Source organism: Peromyscus californicus, unplaced genomic scaffold (genome assembly GCF_007827085.1).
Source record: "Peromyscus californicus insignis strain IS unplaced genomic scaffold, ASM782708v3 Scaffold_8__1_contigs__length_139910024, whole genome shotgun sequence".
Lineage (NCBI taxonomy): Eukaryota > Metazoa > Chordata > Mammalia > Rodentia > Cricetidae > Peromyscus > Peromyscus californicus.
The window spans coordinates 94,175,127-94,195,673 of NW_026294606.1; the positions used below are offsets into that span (position 1 = coordinate 94,175,127).

The 20,547-nt window shown below is 47.5% G+C and overlaps 1 protein-coding gene across 1 annotated transcript in view; it reads left to right on the top strand.

Moving 5' to 3' along the window:
- The window catches only part of Cdyl2 (chromodomain Y like 2), a 197,026-nt gene that overhangs the window by 130,204 nt on the left and 46,275 nt on the right, over positions 1-20,547 (top strand). Inside the window, exon 2 of the mRNA XM_052727883.1 lies at positions 5,956-6,547. Within this exon, the coding sequence (XP_052583843.1) occupies positions 5,956-6,547 (592 nt within the window). The remainder of the gene's footprint in view (positions 1-5,955; positions 6,548-20,547) is intronic.

Genomic DNA, 20,547 nt, shown 5'->3' on the forward strand with positions numbered 1-20,547 from the left:
GTGAAGTGTTAGGAGATGGACTTGCCCAGATAAGGGTCACACCTCTGTTGTCAGAAGGTGTGAGGAGTTCGGAGACAGGACAGAGGGGGGTGGGAGGGGTTCCAGAAAAGTAAGATGTCTCAGGTAGGAAATGTAATCACAGGCAAGGTCAAGTCCAGGTGACTTGAGCCTCAGCCAGCAGAGAAAAAAGCATTAAGGTCAGTGTGAGAGTCTTCCTGGAAGAGGAGCCAACACAGGCAAATAGGGAAGGAGGGTGAGTCACCAGAGGTGACAGCGACCAAAATACAGTGAGATGCTTGGGGTCATCTTTCCCCCGAGTTCCCTGGAGGTATTTTGGTCTTTCAGAAAGAGCAATTTTTCTTCAAAACCCAAAAAGTACCTTTCTTGTTTGTTCTAAACACCAGACAAAGCCATGGAAAGCAATTGTGTCTACTGGCTTAATGCATAGGAGACCAGTCCCTTTTCATTTCCAGGTACTGTGGGCTTCTGAAGATGTTTTTGTGTATTGCAATCTTTCCACTCCTCCTCACAGTCCTATTAGTACTGAGATTGTTAAGTCTGTTTCAGATGGAGAAACTGAGGTCTAGAGTGATTGGACAAGTTTCCAGTCATAGGGATAGAGGTTGGCATTTTTTTTCCCTTTAAACAACAAGCTACTAGGGGTGATACCATTGATTCTGTTTGTAGTTGGTATTGAGGTAGTTTATGTGTCCAGTGGCTTTGTGAGTGGGACAGTGGTGGAAGCAGTGGTCTGTTGAAACCCTCAGTAACTTGAAGAGAACAGAACTAGCTCTCCCTCCAGTGTGGCATCCAGCCGTCTAGACTCTGCACCCTTCCCGACAGCAACTGGATTGTGGAGCAGCACTACTGTGTGCAGCCTCCTTCTGTACTTGAAAGGATTTATTCAAGTAGGTAGACACTCTCTTGTCTTTGGGAAGGAACTGATTGTCACTTGAGGTCATTTTGTGCAAGGTGGGGAAACATTCTGGTCATGGACACCAGCAAGTGTTGTGGTCATAGGAGGCTATACAAGATTAAGTAACTTTTATTGTGGAATGTGAAAACTTCTATTTGTATATTGTCCACAGCCACCCAGTGAAATGGGCCAGTTACTTCCTCCTTGCTCCTTGCTGTATGAGTCACCGTAGGCCCAAAGACATTTATCAATGTGCTTAGGAATACATAATAGGGTTTAATAAGGGATTTAACCAAGATGGTCTTGTTCTAAAGCCTTTGCTCTTAATATTATGCTAACTTCATTTTAATATGACTGCCATCCATCCATCTGATCATCATTTCATGAGCTCAACCCTCTGCCCATTCCTTCACCTGCCAGCTGTCTATTCATCTATCAGTCATCCTTCCATGGATTTACCCATCCATCCATCCATCCATCCATCCATCCATCCATCCATCCATTGTCAATCTACCCAACCAGCCATTGTTCAGCCAGATACTCATCCATTCATTCATCCATCCATCCATCCATCATCCATCCATCCATCCATCCATCCATCATCCATCCATCAATCTACCCAACCAGCCATCGTTCAGCCAGCTACTCATTCATCCATGCATTCATCCATCCATGCATCCACCTATTTGCCCATCTATCCATCATCCATCCATTTAATCATGCTTTCCATTTATCATCTACCCACCTTCTACCCATCCATCCATGCATTCATCTACCCTTGCATTTATCTGTTTATCCATCTATCCATCATCCATCATAATCCACTTATCATCCATCTACCCACCCACCTGTACATCTACCCACTGTGAAACATTGTCTTCTGCCTTATCTGGGGGAGGAATCCCTTCACTGCAGGAGCCAAACCTATACTTTCTAGAGCAGAGACCTCCATTCTATTAAGCACCCCTTAGCTCTCAAGAGCTGTGTATTTTCTGGTGACAGTCCAGGCTGGTGTCCTTGGGCATGTTGCCATTCCAGACACTGCGAGGCTGCTTGTTCCCTCTTCCTATTCTGTCAACTGCACAGAGTCTCTCCCCACAATGTCCTCAAAGGGAGCAAGGCTGCAGGCTCTTTCAGAAACCCTCAGAGCTTTCTGAAGTGTTATTATTAATTGACTATCAGTACCTTTGACCCAACAGGGTGGGTACAGGATGAATTGATCCCAGTTTTATTTTTAAAAAACTGTTGAGTTTGTGTGATTTATGAAATGCATCCAAAACAGAGTCTTGTAAGGAGGGAAATTGTAATAGAAAATGGTGAATTTAAATAAAGGTGACTCAATTAAGGAATCAGTTAAAATTGTCCAAGAGGCAGTGTTATAAGGAGGAGGTGTGACCTAGCTAGATCCATATTTATTAAGGCAGAGCAGTAAAAGCCACCTCGTTATTTCCAAGTGCTTCTGTTACATGTTAATCACCAGGGAGATGATCCCAGTTCACAAAATTTCAATCTGTAAACACGCAGAGTCATTTAGGGGGGCCCTTATATCTATTCCTTTACAACAGCTAGCGCTCTCACTGTGCCTGCCTCTCCCTCCTGTCTTCTCTTCTGTACGTTTCAGGAGTACAGTCTTTACTTGTAGTTCAGTGCAAGTGAATCAGAATTTCATCCTGTAAATGTATTGTGTGGACACTGAAATGTATGGGTGAAAAGTAGGGGCGTTTTTGCATGAGAGAGCACTTACTTAGCATTCACAAGGTCTTGGGTCCTGGGTCCAGTCTCCGGTAGCACCAAAAGAAACAACAACAACAAAAGAAATATGTTTGAATGCAGTGTTTTTAGATTGTTTTTCACGGAAATTGAGCACTTGGGGGTTGTAGGACAGAGCTCTTTCTAGAGACTAAACTCTCCTCAAACTTGCAGAGATCTGCTTATCTCAGCGTCCTCACTGCTGGGACTAAAGGCGTGCACCAACACATTTTAAAACAGGTATATGCTTTTATTAATTCTTGAGAATTTCATACAATCATAATATATATTTTGATCCTGCCCCCCCTACTCCTCACCTCCTTAAGTCCTCCAAGATTCTCCTTATCTTCCATCTTCCCAACTTTGTACTTTCTCACTCTCCGTTTTAGAACTACTGAGTCTAGTTCATGCCACCCATATGTAAATGGGTGTGGACCTTCCATTGGAGTATGGTCACCCTACCAGGGGTCACACCCTTACAGAAAACCAACTCCCTTCCCCAGAATCCATCAACTGTCAGCAGCTCCTTAGCTGGGGAGTCTTGTGAACCCCAACCCCCTCTCCCATGCTGGAACATTGACTGGCTTGATTTTGTGTAGGCAGTCACAGCTGTGTGAGTTTATGAGCACAGTGGGTCTGTCGTGTCCAGAGGATACTGTTTCTCTCAACTTCCCCTCCAACCTCTGTCTCTTAGCTTCTGCCCCCTTGTCTGTGATGATTCTTGAGCCTTAGGGGGAAGAAGTGTGATGCAGATGTCTCCTTTAGAGCTGAGCACTCTGCAGACACTCATTCTTTGCACTTTGACCAGCTGCCACAGGCAAAGCCAAATTCAAATGGATAATGAGGTTGAAAGGGTAGTAAATGAACTCTTAAAGTACCCTTGGCTTATGTCACTCAAGATGACATAAGCCAAGACTCTTGCCACCAAACCTAGTGACTCATGTTTGATCCCTGGATCCCACGTGGTGGAAGAAGAATTAATTCCTGCAAGTTGTCTTCTGACTTCCACATGTACACAGTGGCATATGCACCCCCCAAATAATAAATAAATAAATGTTTAAATTTTTTAATAAAAATGACCCTTTACTTTGATACATCAGCTATTAGCACAGACCCAGTATTACCCTGACTGTGTTTATCTGTGCAATATGAGGGGATGTGTTTCTAGATAGTAGCAGGTAGCTTAGACATGGGCAGTATGTTGAAACCCACCTCTACTATCGCCTGGCTTATGCTCCTGGGCAAGTTACCTCATGTACCGTGTCCTGGTTGGTTTTTGTCAACTTGACACATACCTAGACATATATAGGAAGAAGGCATCTGAATTGAGAAAATGCCCCCTTAAGACTGGAATGTAGGCAAATCTGTAGGGCATGTGCTTAATTAATAATTGAGGTGGGAGGGCCCAGCCCACTGTGGGTGGTGCCACCTCTAGGCAGATGGGTTTGAGTTGTATAGGAAAACAGGCTGGGAGAGCCATAGAGAGCGAAATTGCTGCCAGTAAGCAGCATTCCTCCATGGCCTCTGCTTCAGTTCCTGCCTTGAGTTCCTGCCCTGCCATCCCTCGGTGATGGACTGTGACCCGAGTTGTAATCTGAAAGAAACCATTTCTTTCCCAAGTTGCTTTAGGTTGAGGTGTTTTATCACAGCAACAGAAGCCCTAACCAGTACACCCAGTCTCTTCACCTGCCAGGCGAGAGGATAACAGTGTTTCCCACGGCAGTATGCCTGGCACCCAGTGGTCTCTCAACAAGTGCTGTACTCCTCTCTCTGCCTCCACGTCGCACTCCTGTGTGGCAGCTGGGAAGGTTGCACCGGGAAGAACCCACCTTGGCTGATGCCAATCCATTTTGTTCAATGTGAATGATTCTTGCCGCTGAGAAGGCTAGCCTGCTATAGGGATTGAGAGATAATGTTTGGGGTGAGAGTTGTTCCAACCCCAGTTCTTCCCTGAGCAGCTCCAGGAGTTAAGTGACTTGCCTCTGTGTCCTAGTGTCCTCAACATAAAGTGGAGACAGAGAAGATGCTTACCTTATTGGGATGTCAGGAGAAAACGTGATGGGCAGGTCCTCAGGCCGTCATTCCATACAGTGTCCACCTCAGAAATGCCTAGTGTATGTTAATGAAAGCTGTACATTAGGTTTATTTTACAGGGACCAAAGAGATGGCTCAGCATTTAAGAGCATGTACTGCCCTTGCAGAGGACCTGGGTTTGGTTCTTAACACCCAGATCAGGTTGCTCACTACCACCTGTGATTTCAGCTCCAGCTAGACCCTCTGCTGGCCTCCACACATGCACTATCCCCACCCCCACATACATACATATAAATATAAAAATCTTTTTTAAAAGATTTATTATATAAAATAGCAATGATATCACAAAGATAAACTAGTGTGATGCCATATGTATTATTGCTCAATTAATATTACTTATTTTTATAAGAGCAGAAATCCTTGTCAGATGGGTCTTTCAAACTCCACTTTGCAGCCCTAACAGTAAAAATCTCTAGAGAAAGTCTGTAGTGCGATTTCAACGAGAGTGAATGAGAGTGGGTATGTGGATATTTTCAGTGGGGTATAGCCTGAAGAGGCACCATGGAACATGATCATGATTGTGATGTTTTAGTTTTGAGTGGAAGTAGCAGGACTGCAGAATCAAACCCAGGGCCCAGCTAAACTAAAACCCCAACCCTTCAGCTGTGTTCTGAAACAAGCCAGCTCTCTCCCTAGCACTCCTGGGAATGTTACGTTGCTCTTCCTGCCTAGGATGGACTGGAACAAAGACCCCCACTCAGAATAGCAAGCACTGTAGTCTCAGAGCAGCAAAGGCTTGGCGATTTATGACCTTGTGAAGTTGGCCGCCACCCAGATAAAGTGCAAGAGTTCTGTGGGAGTGCATGGGACAGTCTTTTATAAGCCTGAACACAAGGCTTTCGTTTAAAGCCAAGTCACCAGGGAGGTACAATCTTACATGTCACCTGCCACCTAACGTTTGTCTGTTTCTCAACAAGAACTCCACATGGCTTCATCTCTACATTGCACATCCTTGTCTGTCTTAAAGCTTCTCAAGTGCATGAACTTGACATGTCTGCAGGTCATCAGGCAAGCTTTACTGTTAGTAATTTTCCACTCTAAAATTTCTAGATTGGGTGTTGGGGGCTCTTCTAGCTGATGTTAGCAGGGACTTGGTGTTTGCCTGTCCATCTGTACCTGGACCTAAGATGACCTGAGGCATTTTGGAAAATAGGTTGTTATGTCTTATTTCTCACTCTCCTGTTTTGCATTCCCAGGTTGAAAGGATTGTGGACAAGAGGAAGAACAAGAAGGGGAAATGGGAATATCTTATCCGATGGAAAGGCTATGGCAGCACCGAGGACACGTGGGAGCCAGAGCATCACCTCCTGCACTGTGAGGAGTTTATTGATGAGTTCAATGGGCTGCATGTGTCCAAGGACAAGAGGGTGAAGTCAGGGAAGCAGGCTGGAGCCTCTAAGCTCCTTCGTGACACCCGCAGCCCGCCAGTGGAGAGACTCTCCCACAGGCCTCTGGAGCCCGGGAAGAGCAAATCAACTTCCCACAAGCGGAAGCGTATCAACTCTCCCCTGTCCAGGCCCAAGAAGGGGTCTTCAGGAAAGGCCCCTGGGGCTGGAGACAGGGCTGCTAAGACTGTGTCTTATAGGACTACACCCAGTGGCTTGCAAATCATGCCCCTGAAGAAGACTCAGAACGGCTTGGAGAATGGAGACGCTGGCTCCGAGAAGGACGAATCCCACTTTGGAAATGGGTCCCATCAACCAGATTTGGATTTGAATGACCAGGTTGGAGAGCAGGATGCCAGTGATTGTGATGGGACCCACTCTGCGCTGGTGGAGAACGGAGTTGGTTTGTGGCTTTTCTTTCTCTCGGGGTTGGTTTTGGCTGTGGCCAGCAATTTTGTTGTTGTTGCTTGAAATAGGATCTTAGGTTAGCCCAGGCTAGCCTCAGACTCACTAAGTATTCTAGAAAGGCCTTGACCTACCTATCTCCTGCCTCTACCTCCTGAGTATTGGGATTATAGGCAGGCACTGTTATATCCTGGCTTAGGTAAAGGTGGAACACCTATGCATTATACATGTCAGGCAAGCACTCTACCAACCAATCTACTTGTCTTGTTCCTTGGTATGATTTTTTCTTTCAACCTAGGGAGACACGTAGTGCCTCCCACCTCCTGCCTTTGACTCTTAGCTACTTGTTAATACTGCCTTTGTTTTCCACGTCAGGGCTGTGTAAACTCGACCCCATGCCTATGTTGGTTATTATATACCTTTGCATATGGGAATGCCAGGCCACAGATGTGCGGATGGGGCCTGTGATGGTTACAAAGTGACAGGCCTAACTACCTCCAGGCCTGTGGTCCTAGCTACCTGGGAGGCTGAGGCAGGAGGATTGTAAATTTAAGGTCACTCTGGGCTACAGGTTGAGTTCGTGGCCAGCCTGAGCCACTTAGTGAGATCCTGTAATGCCAAGACGGCTAGGGGCATCCAATCCCCCATGCGGTTAATTACAGAAAAAGAAAAAAGAAAGATTCCCTACTAGGCTGCAGGACACCCACAGCCATGGTCGCCACACCAGATCCACATCCCTGAAGGCAGCTTAAGGACACCTCAGGACAAAGGAGTCATCCCCAGAGGACCAGCACCTCCCCTGGGTCTCACTCACAGCCTTTGCTTGGGGTCTGAGAGTGCCCAGAGAGGGGGTAGGTGGAGTTTGCCACACCAGCATATGATGGGAGATGCCTTCCCCTCTGGGGTCACAGCATAGGTGATGGGCTTCATGTCTGTATTATGTCCTGCTTCAATGTAGTCAGGATGCTGTCACAAAATGCCTGAGACTGGGTCACCATGGAAACTTAATTCTCACAGTTCTGGGAACTGGGAAGTCCAAGACGGAGGGGACAACAGAGTCAGGGCTGATGAGGGATGGTCCTCATAGACGGAACATGATTTCTAGCTGTGTGCTTACTTGGTGGCTAGGACAGCATAACTCCTTTCATGTTTCCTTACTTAATTTCTTTATAAAGTCTCTTAGACCAGGCTGGCCTGGAGCTTCCTTTACAAAATCACTAATCCCATTCAGGATGGTAGAGTTCTTATGACCTCATCACCTCCTGCAGGTTCTGCCTCTTGATACTGCTACATGGGGAATTAAGTTTCCAGCTATGACTTTCAGGGGAGTCGGGGGGATCCCAACACCCAGACCATCATGGGTCCTAAATGTAGTTACAACCCCACCCTGTGCCGGCTCTCTTGCCTGCTCCTTTCTTCCCTGGGAAGCAATGCAGACTCTGTATGGCTCACATCAGATCATGGGCTTCCTCCCTCCTACAGTCTCCGGAAGCAGAATTAAAGGAGGAGGCCATGACCTGGGTGACTTCAGCTTCCCATGCTGAGACTTCCTCAGTGGCCAGACTGCTCCTCAGCAGAGACCTTAGTGGCCTGTGTCTTTGGACAAGCTGTGTGTTCCCGTTTCATGCCGCCTCCTTTCTCAAACACCTTTGTATATCCCCACAGGCAGCATCTTCATCTTTGAGGATCAGAGCCCCAAGCCTCAGGGGCTTTAGAAAATACTTAATGGGCACACAAGAATCCATACCCAATGTGCGGGGTCCTCAGATGTCCCTGATGGAATGAGAGTATGTGTGAACAGGGATGCTGGGACACAGTTGGTGCAGCTGGCTGGGTCATGAGGCAAGTGCGTGTCAGTGATGATGCTGAGGGGTCTGGACCGTTCTGAGAACGCTCCTTTCGGGGAGAGCTTGCCATCTTTGGAGGGACCTGAGCCATCGCTTAGAGGTTCCTCCTGCTCCAGAGAGGAATTTCACCCTAACACGATTTATTTAGGTGTCTGCCCCAGCCTGACTTATGTTTCCGTCTGGGGATCCCCAGTGCTGATGTACTGTGCCTCTAGCATATGGAAGTGCTGTTTGTTTTAAAAATTCATCTCTTGGGGGAGAAGTAGCTTGTGTAAATGAGGCTTGGCATAAACATCCACGTTTGATGTTCCCGTGACAGCTGCCAGCAGTTGCAGAATCCCCTGTTGATGCAGGAAGGGTGGCAACGGGAAGCCTCTTAGCCTCTCAGGGTACAGGCACAGGAGCCTGGGCAGGATCCCACCAGCTGAGCCACTGACACGCCCCTGCCAGACCTGCCGCTGAGTAAGGAGGCGCATCAGGGAAGATGGTTTGCTGCCCGACTGCCAGACAGCAGTGTGTGGCACAGAGGGAGGGTCTCTCCCCCTGTGCTTCTTCTTTCTACAGTGGAGTAGAACCACTAGCTGTTTGCTCTCCGTTGAGCTACCCTGAATGATGACCCGATGGTGCTGATGGGGCCCAGTACTCCTCCATCATCTGGGAAACTAGCATGTCCCACCTTCTGAAGTCTCTGAGTGTTTGCAGCTATTCTGGACCATCCTCCTCCTTGGTCTCTTGTCTTCCCACCTTCCTCAGATAATATGTATTCACATATCCAAGGGCCCCAGCTGGGATGGAGAGGAAGAAGCCGCCCACCTCTATTGTGTTTGTGGCTGTTCCAAACTTTTTGCTTAATTACATCCTTTCGTGTTAGTGCCCACAAGCTCCCATGAGGATAAGGCTGTTGGTCTTATATTTCATGTGTGTAATATTCCCTGGGTACCTGTGACAAATGTAGGCAGATCCCACAGCATCTGATGTACTGAGTCTTGGATGGAGTCCAGAAGACTAGATCTTAACAGGTGCCTCAGTGACTTCTGTGTTTCAGTCTTTGTACCAGGATGAGAGGGTGATGTCGTTTCCCATTAGGCACTGGCGCTCTTTAATTCAGTTCTCATTCTTGGAGCATCTCTCTTCAGGACCACTGCCCTTCTAGGTGCCAGAGTAGAGAGATGCAATGAGGAATAAGGGGTTCATCCTTCATAACTTACAATCTACTGTCTGCTAAGCTAGTGGCCTCTGGCTGTTAGTTGAGTAAGGTACCTAAAGCTGACTTCATAAACTAAGTCATGTGTAGGACATGGACTGGCTTTACCATATTTATATACAAGTCTTCTGTAGTCACTAGTGTAAAAAATGCCCCTAGACACAATCATTGCTTAACACTTCTGTTACAACTAGCTTATTATCCAGATCTGTCAAGAACTCAGGAAAGGGGAGGCAGAATTCTTGCCAAAGAGAGCAGTCTGAGATTCATAGACAAGACCCAATACAGGAAGTGTTGTAGTTCTGGGACTTTCCAGAGAAGAGTTAGAGGTGTGCTGAGACCAAACCTTTCTCTATTCATGTTTCTGGCCAGAGGGAAGCTTTGATGTAGGTTGGGCATTGGATATTTCTCTTCTATACCTTCCCTGACCAAAACCCAAGGGTCGAGTGCCCTATAGCCAGTGGGTTGCAGCACCAGGGGCTCCCCCTCTTTGCCCTGCAGATGGGGTCAGAGGGCTCCTGGCTGTACCTCATGGCAGTGCTTTGGGATGGGGTGTTGCTTTTTATATGGCTCTTACTTCCCTTGGTGACAAGTTCTGCTTAGAGAAAAGTAACTTATATAATCTGTTTCCCATTGACTGCTGACTTCCTTATGTTATAGGAACAAACCAAAACCAGGGCTTCAGTGGGTGGCACATTTTGGTTTCACACCACGCCTCTCGCTACTGAAGCTTGTGATGTGTATGCTGTGGCTCGGTGCCCATCTCTATTCTGATTCTTCTCCTGTAGTGACACATGACTCTGTGGTCCAGGGACCATCTGCCTCAGTATCCCTTCGGGAGCTTGTTAGAATGAGCTCCGCCCCATCCGATGAATGGGGACTGGGGGCAGGTGTGAGTCACTCCTGTCAAAGATGAGTTTTAATAGCTGAGTGTGGAAGGCCGCCCCCGCGGACGTGTGTGGTTGTGAGCGATGGCTCATAGATCCCTCGCTGCTAGATCTGGAGCTGTTCTTCGCATTTTAAACTTGTAAGAGCGTGGTTTTAAAAAGGTCTCTTCCTTGCCTGTGCACTTCCGACAAGGATCCTCTCTCTCTCTCTCTCTCTCTCTCTCTCTCTCTCTCTCTCTCTCTCTCTCTCTCTCCCTCTCTGTCTCTGTCTCTCTTCCTCCCTCCGTCCCCCCCCCCCCCCCCTCTCTCTTAAGAAAGACAGGCTTCAGTTGTGCCGAGAAGCTGTCCACTTAGAGAGCCTTGCTCTCCTGTTATGCCCAGGAGAACTCCTTTGTCTGGACTATCCACAGAGGCCACAGCCTGGTTCTTTAACAGACCCACCTGTGCTTTAACCTGTGGGAACATCCCCAGGCAGGTCTCCTCATTCCCTTTGAGCCCCAGAGCAAAGCATAGCTGCTCAGTGCTCTCCAAGTGCTCATGGACCCTCAATTCCTATGCCCACAGTTCTTTGATTTCCACGGATCATTTCCCCCATGTCTTGATGACTGTCTGTCACCCAAATCTTGCAAGATTCACTATTCCCGACATCGTTCCTGCCCTGGCATGTCCTCCCCCACAGATGGGCATCATTTGCCATTTTCTCTTCATTGATCTTTTGAAAGGATCCTAGCCTTCTCGTCTAGAACGTTCATTTCAACCTACACGTTCTCCAGTGTGGTTATTGCTTTCCTTTTCTGTGGATCAGAACTGAGATGCACAAAAAAATTTCCAAAGCAACTCACACTGAGTGTCAGGCGTGGGGAGAACTTGGGACATTTCAAAGGCAGAGCCAGACTTAGCACCCTGGAGGATGGGTCAGATCCTGGTGTGGGCTGGAGCCAGAATATAGACATTTCCAACAAGTTCCAGGTGGTACTGTTGGCCCGGGAACCCCACTCTGGGAACCAACACCACTGACTAATCAGCTGTGGGTGGTCAGATGAAAATGTAGATGGCTGTGAAGGCCAGGGGCCTCACTGGAGGCCATCCTTACACTCGGGACCTTCCCTTTTGCCTTTGGGAAACTTTGAAGTGTGAGCTGAGAACTTGGGATGGGAGGTATAGGGTAAGGGGACTGTCTTGAGACTCAGTCTTGCAATTTACAAAGGATGCTCTGTGATCCTCATGGCAGCCCTGAGAGGCGCCTGGTATACCCATATTATTGAAGTGCAGATGGAGGTTATAAGCGCACAGGTTGGGATCAGGAGACAGACCCAGGCAATGTGACCCCAGAGCTGACCTCTGAAGTACTCCCCACCTGACTTCAGGGCAGTGGAAAGCATTTTGTAAACCCTGGTTAACCATAAACATGCTCTGACCAAGGTTGGGGGTGGGATCTATTTCTCTGAGTCACATTTGCAAACCTTGAAAAAGCGATCAGTTTCATTAAAAAATACAACTTAGCCGGGCGGTGGTGGCGCACGCCTTTAATCCCAGCACTCAGGAGGCAGAGCCAGGCGGATCTCTGTGAGTTCGAGGCCAGCCTGGTCTCCAAAGCGAGTTCCAGGAAAGGCACAAAGCTACACAGAGAAACCCTGTCTCGAAAAAAACCAAAAAAAAACAACTTAATGACATTTCTTGGAGTGCTTGCTGGCGTGCATGAAGTCTGGAGTTAGAGCCTCAGCACATGTGGTGGTGTGTGTCTGTAATTGTAACGCTCTGAAGGTGGAGGCAGGTGCGTCAGAAATTCAAGATCATCCTTGGCAACCTAACAAGCCTGAGATACATGAGTCTCTCTGTCCCTCCCTCCCTCCCTCCCTGCCTCCCTTTGTCCCCCCTTTCCTCCCTCCCTCATTCTGTCCCTCCCTTCCTCCCTCCCCCTCCCCCCTCTCTCTCTCAAACACACACACACACACACACACACACACACACACACACACACACACACACACACTAAAATAAATACAACGTAAGAAGACAGAACTCACTCTAAGAAAGCACTGAGAAGAATCCAGCAGGAGCACAAGGACAATGCAGTTGTGTATTCTGTATTTCTAGAATGAATAATCTAAGTGAGGATTCTAGAGTGGGCTGCCCCTCACTCATGCAGACTTTGCAGAGAATTGGAGAAGAGAACACACTCCAGGCTTCTCTGATGAGTCTCAGACAGTGTGGATTTCCAAACTAGACAGGGAGACGAGAAGGGAAAATTATAAGTTGGTCTCACTTGGAGCACAGTAGTTAGCATCCTGAATAACCCTTTTGGCTTCTCTCAGTTCCTTCAATACTTCCTCAAAACTGTTCTAGACACTTCTCTTTGTTCTGATCTTGAACCCCAGTTCTCTCAGCCACTGTTGCTTCCCAGAGCGTTGGGCTTGTCCTGAGAGAGGCACAAGGGCATCTGATGCAGGATGGCTCCAAGCGTCTCGAGTCCTCAACTCCCCTGTGAAACCTGGACCACAGCTGCTCTTTTTACGTTTGTCCGGTACCAGCTACCCATGTGAAACCAGCCTGACGAATGCTTTTGGTGTTCAGAGGTGGGGAATTTTCAATCCTAGTACCACAAAAGCCTTAGGGGTTTATGCTTTATCCTTCAGTGCGTGGCAAGTAGCTGTTGCTAATGGATGAATTTAAGCCCTTTATGTGGTGAAGCTAAATCCTGGTCCAAGTTGGCCACTACTCCCCACAGAGGATGCCAGGCTGAGATGGAAAAAAATCTAAAGCTCCAACTAGGAGCAACCTAACCACGGCAAGCCCAGGAAGGAACTTGACTTTCTTTAGTCAGGTCTTGACCTAGATATCTATCTATCTATCTATCTATCTATCTATCTATCTATCTATCGTGTGTGTGTGTGTGTGTGTGTGTGTGTGTGTGTGTGTGTGTGTGTGTGTACTTGGGTGTGCCATGACATACTTCTGGAGGTCAGAGGACAACTTCAGGAGGGCCCTGGTTCTTTGCTTCCATAATGTGAGTCCTGAGGATTGAACTCAGGCCGTAGACTTGGCAGCACAGTAAGCACCTTTACCTTCTGAGCCGTCTCACTGGCCTGTGTTTCTGTTTTTTTTTTTTTTTTAATAATCTTTTACTGTACTTTTAGAGTAATGATAACTCCAAGTGAGGGAAGAAATGAATGTTCCAATGTGGCACAGTTAAGTCCTTGAAGTGTGTTTCTTTCTTTCTTTCCTTTTTTCCATCCTTTTTTTAAAGTTACAAAAATAATGCGTGTATGTTATAAAACATTCAAAGTCCACATCTTCCTCTTATTTCCCTCAAACTGTATTCAGGGGTAGTTGCTATCAATGTTCTTTTATGATTGTTTCTGGACTATTCTCTAGGTTTATTATTCATTATTTTATGTGGTTTATTACACACACATATGTAATAGTTACTAAGTAGCTACTCAGATGTTGGTTGCCTGAGTCATGAAAATAGATGATAACATTTTTTAGTTATCACCTATAGATTGGTAGTCCATGAATTGTATCTATCATCATCCATCCACCATCCATCCACTTTCTATCTAGCTAGAATCTGTCAATCTATATTTCTCTCTTTCATTACTTTGCATCTACCTATCATCTATGTATCTGTCTATATACCATCTATCTATCCTCCCTCCCTCCCTTCTTTCTTTCCTTCCTGGCTATTATCTACTCACCATCTGTCATAGTTACCTTCAGCTGCCAGCTAGACACAAACCTAGAACCATCTGAGAAGAGGGAACCCAAACTGAAGTATTGCCTAGATCAGATGAGTCCCTAGCTATGTCTGTGGGGCATTTTCTTGCTTGCTAATGGATGTAGGCCCAGCCCACTGTGGGTAGTACCATTCCTTGGTAGGTGGGCCTGGACTGTATAGGAAAGTTAGTTTAGGAACCAAGCCAGTAAGTGGCAGTCCTCCATGGTTTCTGCTTCAGTTCCTATCTCCAGGTTCCTCCTTGAATTCCTGTCTCGACTTCCTTTGATGATTGACTCTGACTTGTAAGCCAAATAAACCCTTTCTTCCCAAGTTGTTGTTGGTCAGCATTTTATCACAGCAACTAGGAAGCAAACCAGGACTCCCTCCCTCCCTCCCTCCCTCCATCCATCCATCCATCCATCCATCCATCCATCTCCTCCTCCTCCTCCTCCTCCTCCTCCTCCTCCTCATCATCATCATCATCATCATCATCATCTTCAAGACCTTCCTGAGGTGACATCTGAGTAGTGACTGGAGGTGGCATATGTACCTTGTTCTATCACACACTGCCTCCTAAACATTGAGCCAGTCCTGTCTGCCTTTATGAGAAAGGACATGTAGATCTACTCTCTTCCTTTTAGCCACGGAGGGTTTTGTTTTTACAGTATGCAGGGACTTAACTGTCCCTGTCTTCGGTGACACTCATGCTGCTGCAGAGGTACACACAATTGCCAACCCTGGCCACTGCCAGTCTCTATAATGCTCTTCCAATCTTGGTTGTTTAATTTTAGTTTGTTAGACCGAGAGTGTATTTTTCATGCTTCCATGTCTCTGGCCCCAGGAGCTGTCCAGGCACGGGCATACGCCAGCACACAGAATGCTGGGCAGTCAGCCATCCACTTGCGGCCTCAGATAGATTGCCTTGCTTCTCTGGGCCCACTGATGAAATGAAGTCATGCTTCATAAGTTGGGGCAAAAAAATTAATTGGATTAATTTATAGAAAACTGTTAGAATATCACCTGCCATGTGATAGATGTTTGATGACGGCTTTATTTCAATGTCCTATTTTTTTCTAATTTGATCTTTACATTTTCCTCTGTTTTAGAATTATTTTATATATTGTGTATACTAACTCATTAATGCATGTATTGAGCTAACAAATATATACTAAGTGCTTACTATCTAACAGGTTAGACACATAGTGGTGGTACCTTCCTCCTTAAAGGGAACATGTGGAGGAAACTGTGGGAATTGTGAGAAGGAACATCAAACCCAGCTTAGCGGACGAAACTTCTTGGAGGATGTTATAGGAGATGCTTGAATGAGCAAGGGAGAAGGCCAGGGTGGCTGGAATCCTGACAGTGTGATGAGGGCTCAGACCAAGAGACAGGGTGTGGTCGAATGAGAGAGTCTCTGCAGTCAGCTCTGACTTAAGAACCGTATTTGTCTTTGTGCTCTGCATGTGTGGTCCGTCCATGCTTCCTCTGAGCCAGTCCTCGTTTACATAGCACCTGCCACTCATCCTGCATGTCTCCCTCAGGGAGGGACTCCCGTGGGAACCTTCCCTGACTGCCAGTCCATTCAGTTCTCATTCATCTGTGCACAGAAACCTCAGTTTCTTCATCGACAACATGTACCTCATTTTGTGATGCCCATAGCTTGATTACTTGTGTGTTAATTACTTTTATGCCAGTGAGCCTAAATGCATGAGAACAGCACATTAATGCAGGAAGGATGTGTTCTTGGCTCATGATTTCAGAGAGTTCAGTCTGTGGATGAGTGGCCCTATATGCTTAGGCAGAAACATCATCCTTGCCACAGGAGCATGGGGGCAGAGAGGGAGTCTTCACCTTGTGATGGACCGGAAGCTGCAAGCATAAGGAAGGGACTGGGGGGGACCAGGTGTAACCTTGAAAGATAGGCCCTCAGTGACCCACTTCTTTCAATTAGTCTTCACCTCCTAAAGTTTCAGGAACCTCCCCGCATAGTGGCACCAGCTTGGCGCCGCTCAACATAGGAGACCGTTGGGGAAATTTCATAGTCAAACCAAAACTGTTTGTGGGATTGTGTAATAACCTCCATTAGGTCAGAGTGATCTACCATTTGGCTTATGGTTGGATCTTCAACACCTAGCAGTGCTCCTCACTTAGCAGGTGTTTAAGAAACACCACAGACACTGAATGGGACCGGGAAGGAGCTAGCGGATGAAAGAAACTCTGAAGTCCTCCTGCTCAACATGTGGGTCTGGGGGGTCCTGTCTCTACAGTAAGCCATGCTAGCATCTGTCAAAACTTTCCTGCCCTTGTCCCCACATCCTCCTCTATCCTTGAGTGTCCTGCATGCTCATGTGGTGCTTCCTGTCTATGGTATCATGTCACAGAGAGCTGATGTTTTGTCGTGAGTCTTACGGCAACTAAAAGTTCCCTTTCCTTTGTCTACAGGTATTTATGCCATCTTCCACACCCACCTTCCTCCCCCATAGTCACACAGTCACAGCTGACTTTTCAGGAAGCGTCAGGCTTCCTCCCCACAGAGGGGATGGTGTGAATTCCCAGCAGAGTGAATTTCTTTTGTGTTGCGATCTCCGATGTTCTATAGCCCTTTGCTTTAGAAGAAATAAAAGCCTAAACCATAATTTATGACTTGTCTTGATGGTAATGTATAATGGGAGATCAATGGACTTTTAAATCAGAAGTCCCAGGTGCAGAAGAGTCTGCAACTTCTATAAAATGGCTAGAAACTTTGGAGACAGCATGAGTGAGAAGCTGGGAAAGTCAAGTCAGAGATTGGAACACAGGGACCATAAGATGGGAAATAGGCTGTTTCCCTTAGTCAACCATTCTTCCTCATCATTGTCCTCCTCTTCCTGCTCCTCCTCCTTCCCCCTCCTCTTCTTCTTTTGAGACATAGTCTAATGTATCCCAGTTGGGCCTCAGACTTACTATGTAGTTGAAGATGACCTTGAATTCCTGATCCTCCTGCCTCCACTTCCCAAGTGGTGAAATAATAGATGTACTGTATCATACCTTGTTTATGTAGAGCCAGGAAGTCAAGCCCAAGGCTTTGAGCATGCTAGTAGAGAATACTCTACTCACTGGGCCATATTCCCAGCCTATAGGCAATGCTTCTGAGCTAAAAATCCTGCCTAGGAAAATGAAGACATGGGACCTGGCATCCCATCAGTACCTGCTGATACTCAACTCCCTCCCATTTGTTAGAGGGATTGTCATGCTTCAGGGAAAGCTCTGCTTCTTGCCCTACCCTAAATGCCCTGTTAACATAGACTATTAACTTCACTCTGTTAATGTCACTGAGCATGGAGGAATCAAAAACCCTACTTGTGTGTAGTGGGCGTCTGTCACTTTTATGACTTCCCTATAGAAAATCAGTCTTGCACACACCCCCTCCTGCCACCTTGGTGACAATGTCATTGCGCTTGGGGTCCTGTCTACAAGTTTGCTCTCTGTTCTTCTGTCCTATAGAGCACTGGTAGTTTGCTTCACCATGAGCCTTGTTTATTCTTTCCTTATTCTCATTCTGTGCACCGACAGGGAGAGGTCTGAGCTGAGCTCTTAGAGTTCAGGTAAATGTCCCTGCTGCTGGCCTAGCTTCCACCAGAGATGTCTTGTGTACCCTGGAGATGGTAGGAGAGAAACCGCTAGTCCTGTTGTTCATGGAGCACTGGTGTGTGACGTGTAGAGTGCACCCGTTCAGCTTGAGTTCACCCATGCAACTGGAGTGTACCCATGCAGCTGGAGTGCACCCATGCAGCTAGAGTGTACTTATGCAACTGGAGTGTACCCATGCAGCTGGAGTGCACCCATGCAGCTGCAGTGCACCCATGCAGCTAGAGTGTACTTATGCAACTGGAGTGTACCCATGCAGCTGGGGTACACCCATGCAGCTGGAGTGCACCCATGCAGCTGGAGTGCACCCATGCAGCTGGAGTCCACCCTTGCAGCTGGAGTCCTCTCATGCAGCTGGAAGCCTCTGGGTAGGGGGGTTCTAGGAGTGACTTCTAAGTGAACATGGTAGCCCACCTGATCTCTGAAGGTTTGCCAGAGCTCTGATAGGAAAGACAAGAGGGAAGATGGCACTGGATGGTGGAAATGGTGTTTTACTAAGATTTGTAGAAAGTAAGTAACATGGACTTCAAACATTATCAATAAATTCCACTTAATCTTTCTTCCTCGGGAATTCTTTAAGTGACTGCTCTGGGCCAAGCACTGTGTAGCTGGTTGCTGTGTGTCTCCTGCTGAGACTGTGGTGGTGGATGAGGCAGGGGTTTCCAAGTTCAGGGATGAAAGCAAACAATAAAGAAACAGCAAGTCGCGCGCGCGCTGCGCGCGCGGGGGGGGGGGGGGGGGGGGCAGTCTCCAGGTCCAGATAGTCAGTGCTACTGAACCCAGCCTGAGAGCCCAGCAGATGTACAGGCAGTACCCATCATTCTCCCGGTTTACAACACCGGGAGACTGAGGCCAATGCACGTGGACACAGAAGGCTTTCCTGGCCAAGGGGACACCTGAAGCAATGTCTGAGGGTCAGGGAAATGCATCTGGTCTGAGAACCTCTAATAGTCCTGAGAGTTAGGCCACTTAAGGGGCAGGAGTGGAAGGTGAAGCTAGAGAGCAGCCTGTGAGTTGTTTTTGATAGAGCAGCAGGGCAGGGGAATCCAGTGGGCTTCAAGGGGTCGTCATAAATGTTGAACACTTTAGGACCATTTTACCATGGGCCCAGCTTCTGGTAGAGCGATGCTTATGGGGTTTGATACGGGAGACATGATTTGACCTGGAGATGTAGCTCCTTTGCAGAGGGGAGGGGAGGAGCTGGAGCTGGAAAACCCCTCTAGTGACTCCACCCACCACACCGCACTATGGTATCTGGCTTTTTAATCGTGCTGTTTGCATTTTCAATTCATGCTTTGCTGGCTGGTTAAGGTCTTTAGACATCTGACAGTAAACATTGCACGGTGTGTATAATCATCACTCCTGGCAGCTCTAAATGATCTTGCGCCTCAACTTCCTCAAAACCCACTGCAGATTTCTTCAGGCCTCGTTCCAGTGTGTCAGGTGATGGCTGGGGCGAGGAGAGGTTTTTAATATACCTGTGGATTTGAGGTCTGTTGTTCTTCAGCCCCTGAGATCAGAGAGTCTGTACATGGGAACCGTTAGGAGCAGGGGAGCTGGAGCTGTGGTGAACAGCAGTGAGATCAGGGTACAAGTACAGGGCTGTGGGCACACACAGAGCTCTCCAGCTCTGCATCGGAACTCCCATGTTATGGTGGGTGGAGCCATCAGAGGTGTTTTCCATCTCCATCTCCTCCCTTCCCCTTCCTTCTACTCCCTTCCCCTCCTCTCCCCTGCCTTCTGCAATGACCTGATGGCCCCTACCCTACTGAAGAAACTGCTAAGCCTGCTTTGTGTCGTGATGTGTTTTCAGAACAAGATCTGGACCCTCTGACTTCACTCCATTGCCCTTCTTTTCACAGCACCTCAGCACAGCCCACTGCACACAGCAGCAGGTCTCCTGAGGGTCAGCCAGAGACCTGGAAGTACTCTCCCCTGTAACTGGCACTTGATTTTTTCTAAGAACTGAAGCTGAAAAAAATCTCTGGCCACCTCCATCTCCAAGGTGGTGGCCTTAGTTGGCTGTGGTCCCACATGGGTCTCTTGCTTTTCCAACTGTCCCCTCTCCATTCCACACTGCCCCAGTTCATCATCAGAGATGCTCAGGTTGTAGCTCCCCTTGGTGTGGTGCGGTCTCCTCTCTCTGAACTGCTTCGGTTTCCTGAGGTGACGATGGAGGAGGAGCGATAGGAAGGAACAAGCCTGGTGCTGGCATCTTTATATGTGACCACAGGAGACATATTACAAGTAGTTGCAGTCTCTCACTCAGGCTCTTGTGGTCTCTGTTTCCTTCATATGGGTGCATATGCCTGTAGAGACCAGAGGTTGACACCAGGGATTTCCTCAGTCATTCTCTTTTTTTTTTGAGACAAGGCCTTTCACTGAATGTGGAACTCACCAACTCAGCTAGACTCGCTGGCCACCAGGCTCCAGGGACCCTCCTGTCTCTGCAGCCCCAGTGCTGGGATAGCAGGCATGTACCACCATGCCCAACTTTTTAAGTGGGTGCTGCGGATCTGAACTCAGGTCCTCATGCATGCTAGGTAAACACTTTTTTTTTTTTTGGTTTTTCGAGACAGGGTTTCTCTGTGTAGCTTTGCGCCTTTCCTAGAACTCACTTTGTAGCCCAGGCTGGCCTCGAACTCACAGAGATCTGCCTGGTTCTGCCTCCCGAGTGCTGGGATTAAAGGCGTGTGCCACCACCACCTGGTGCTA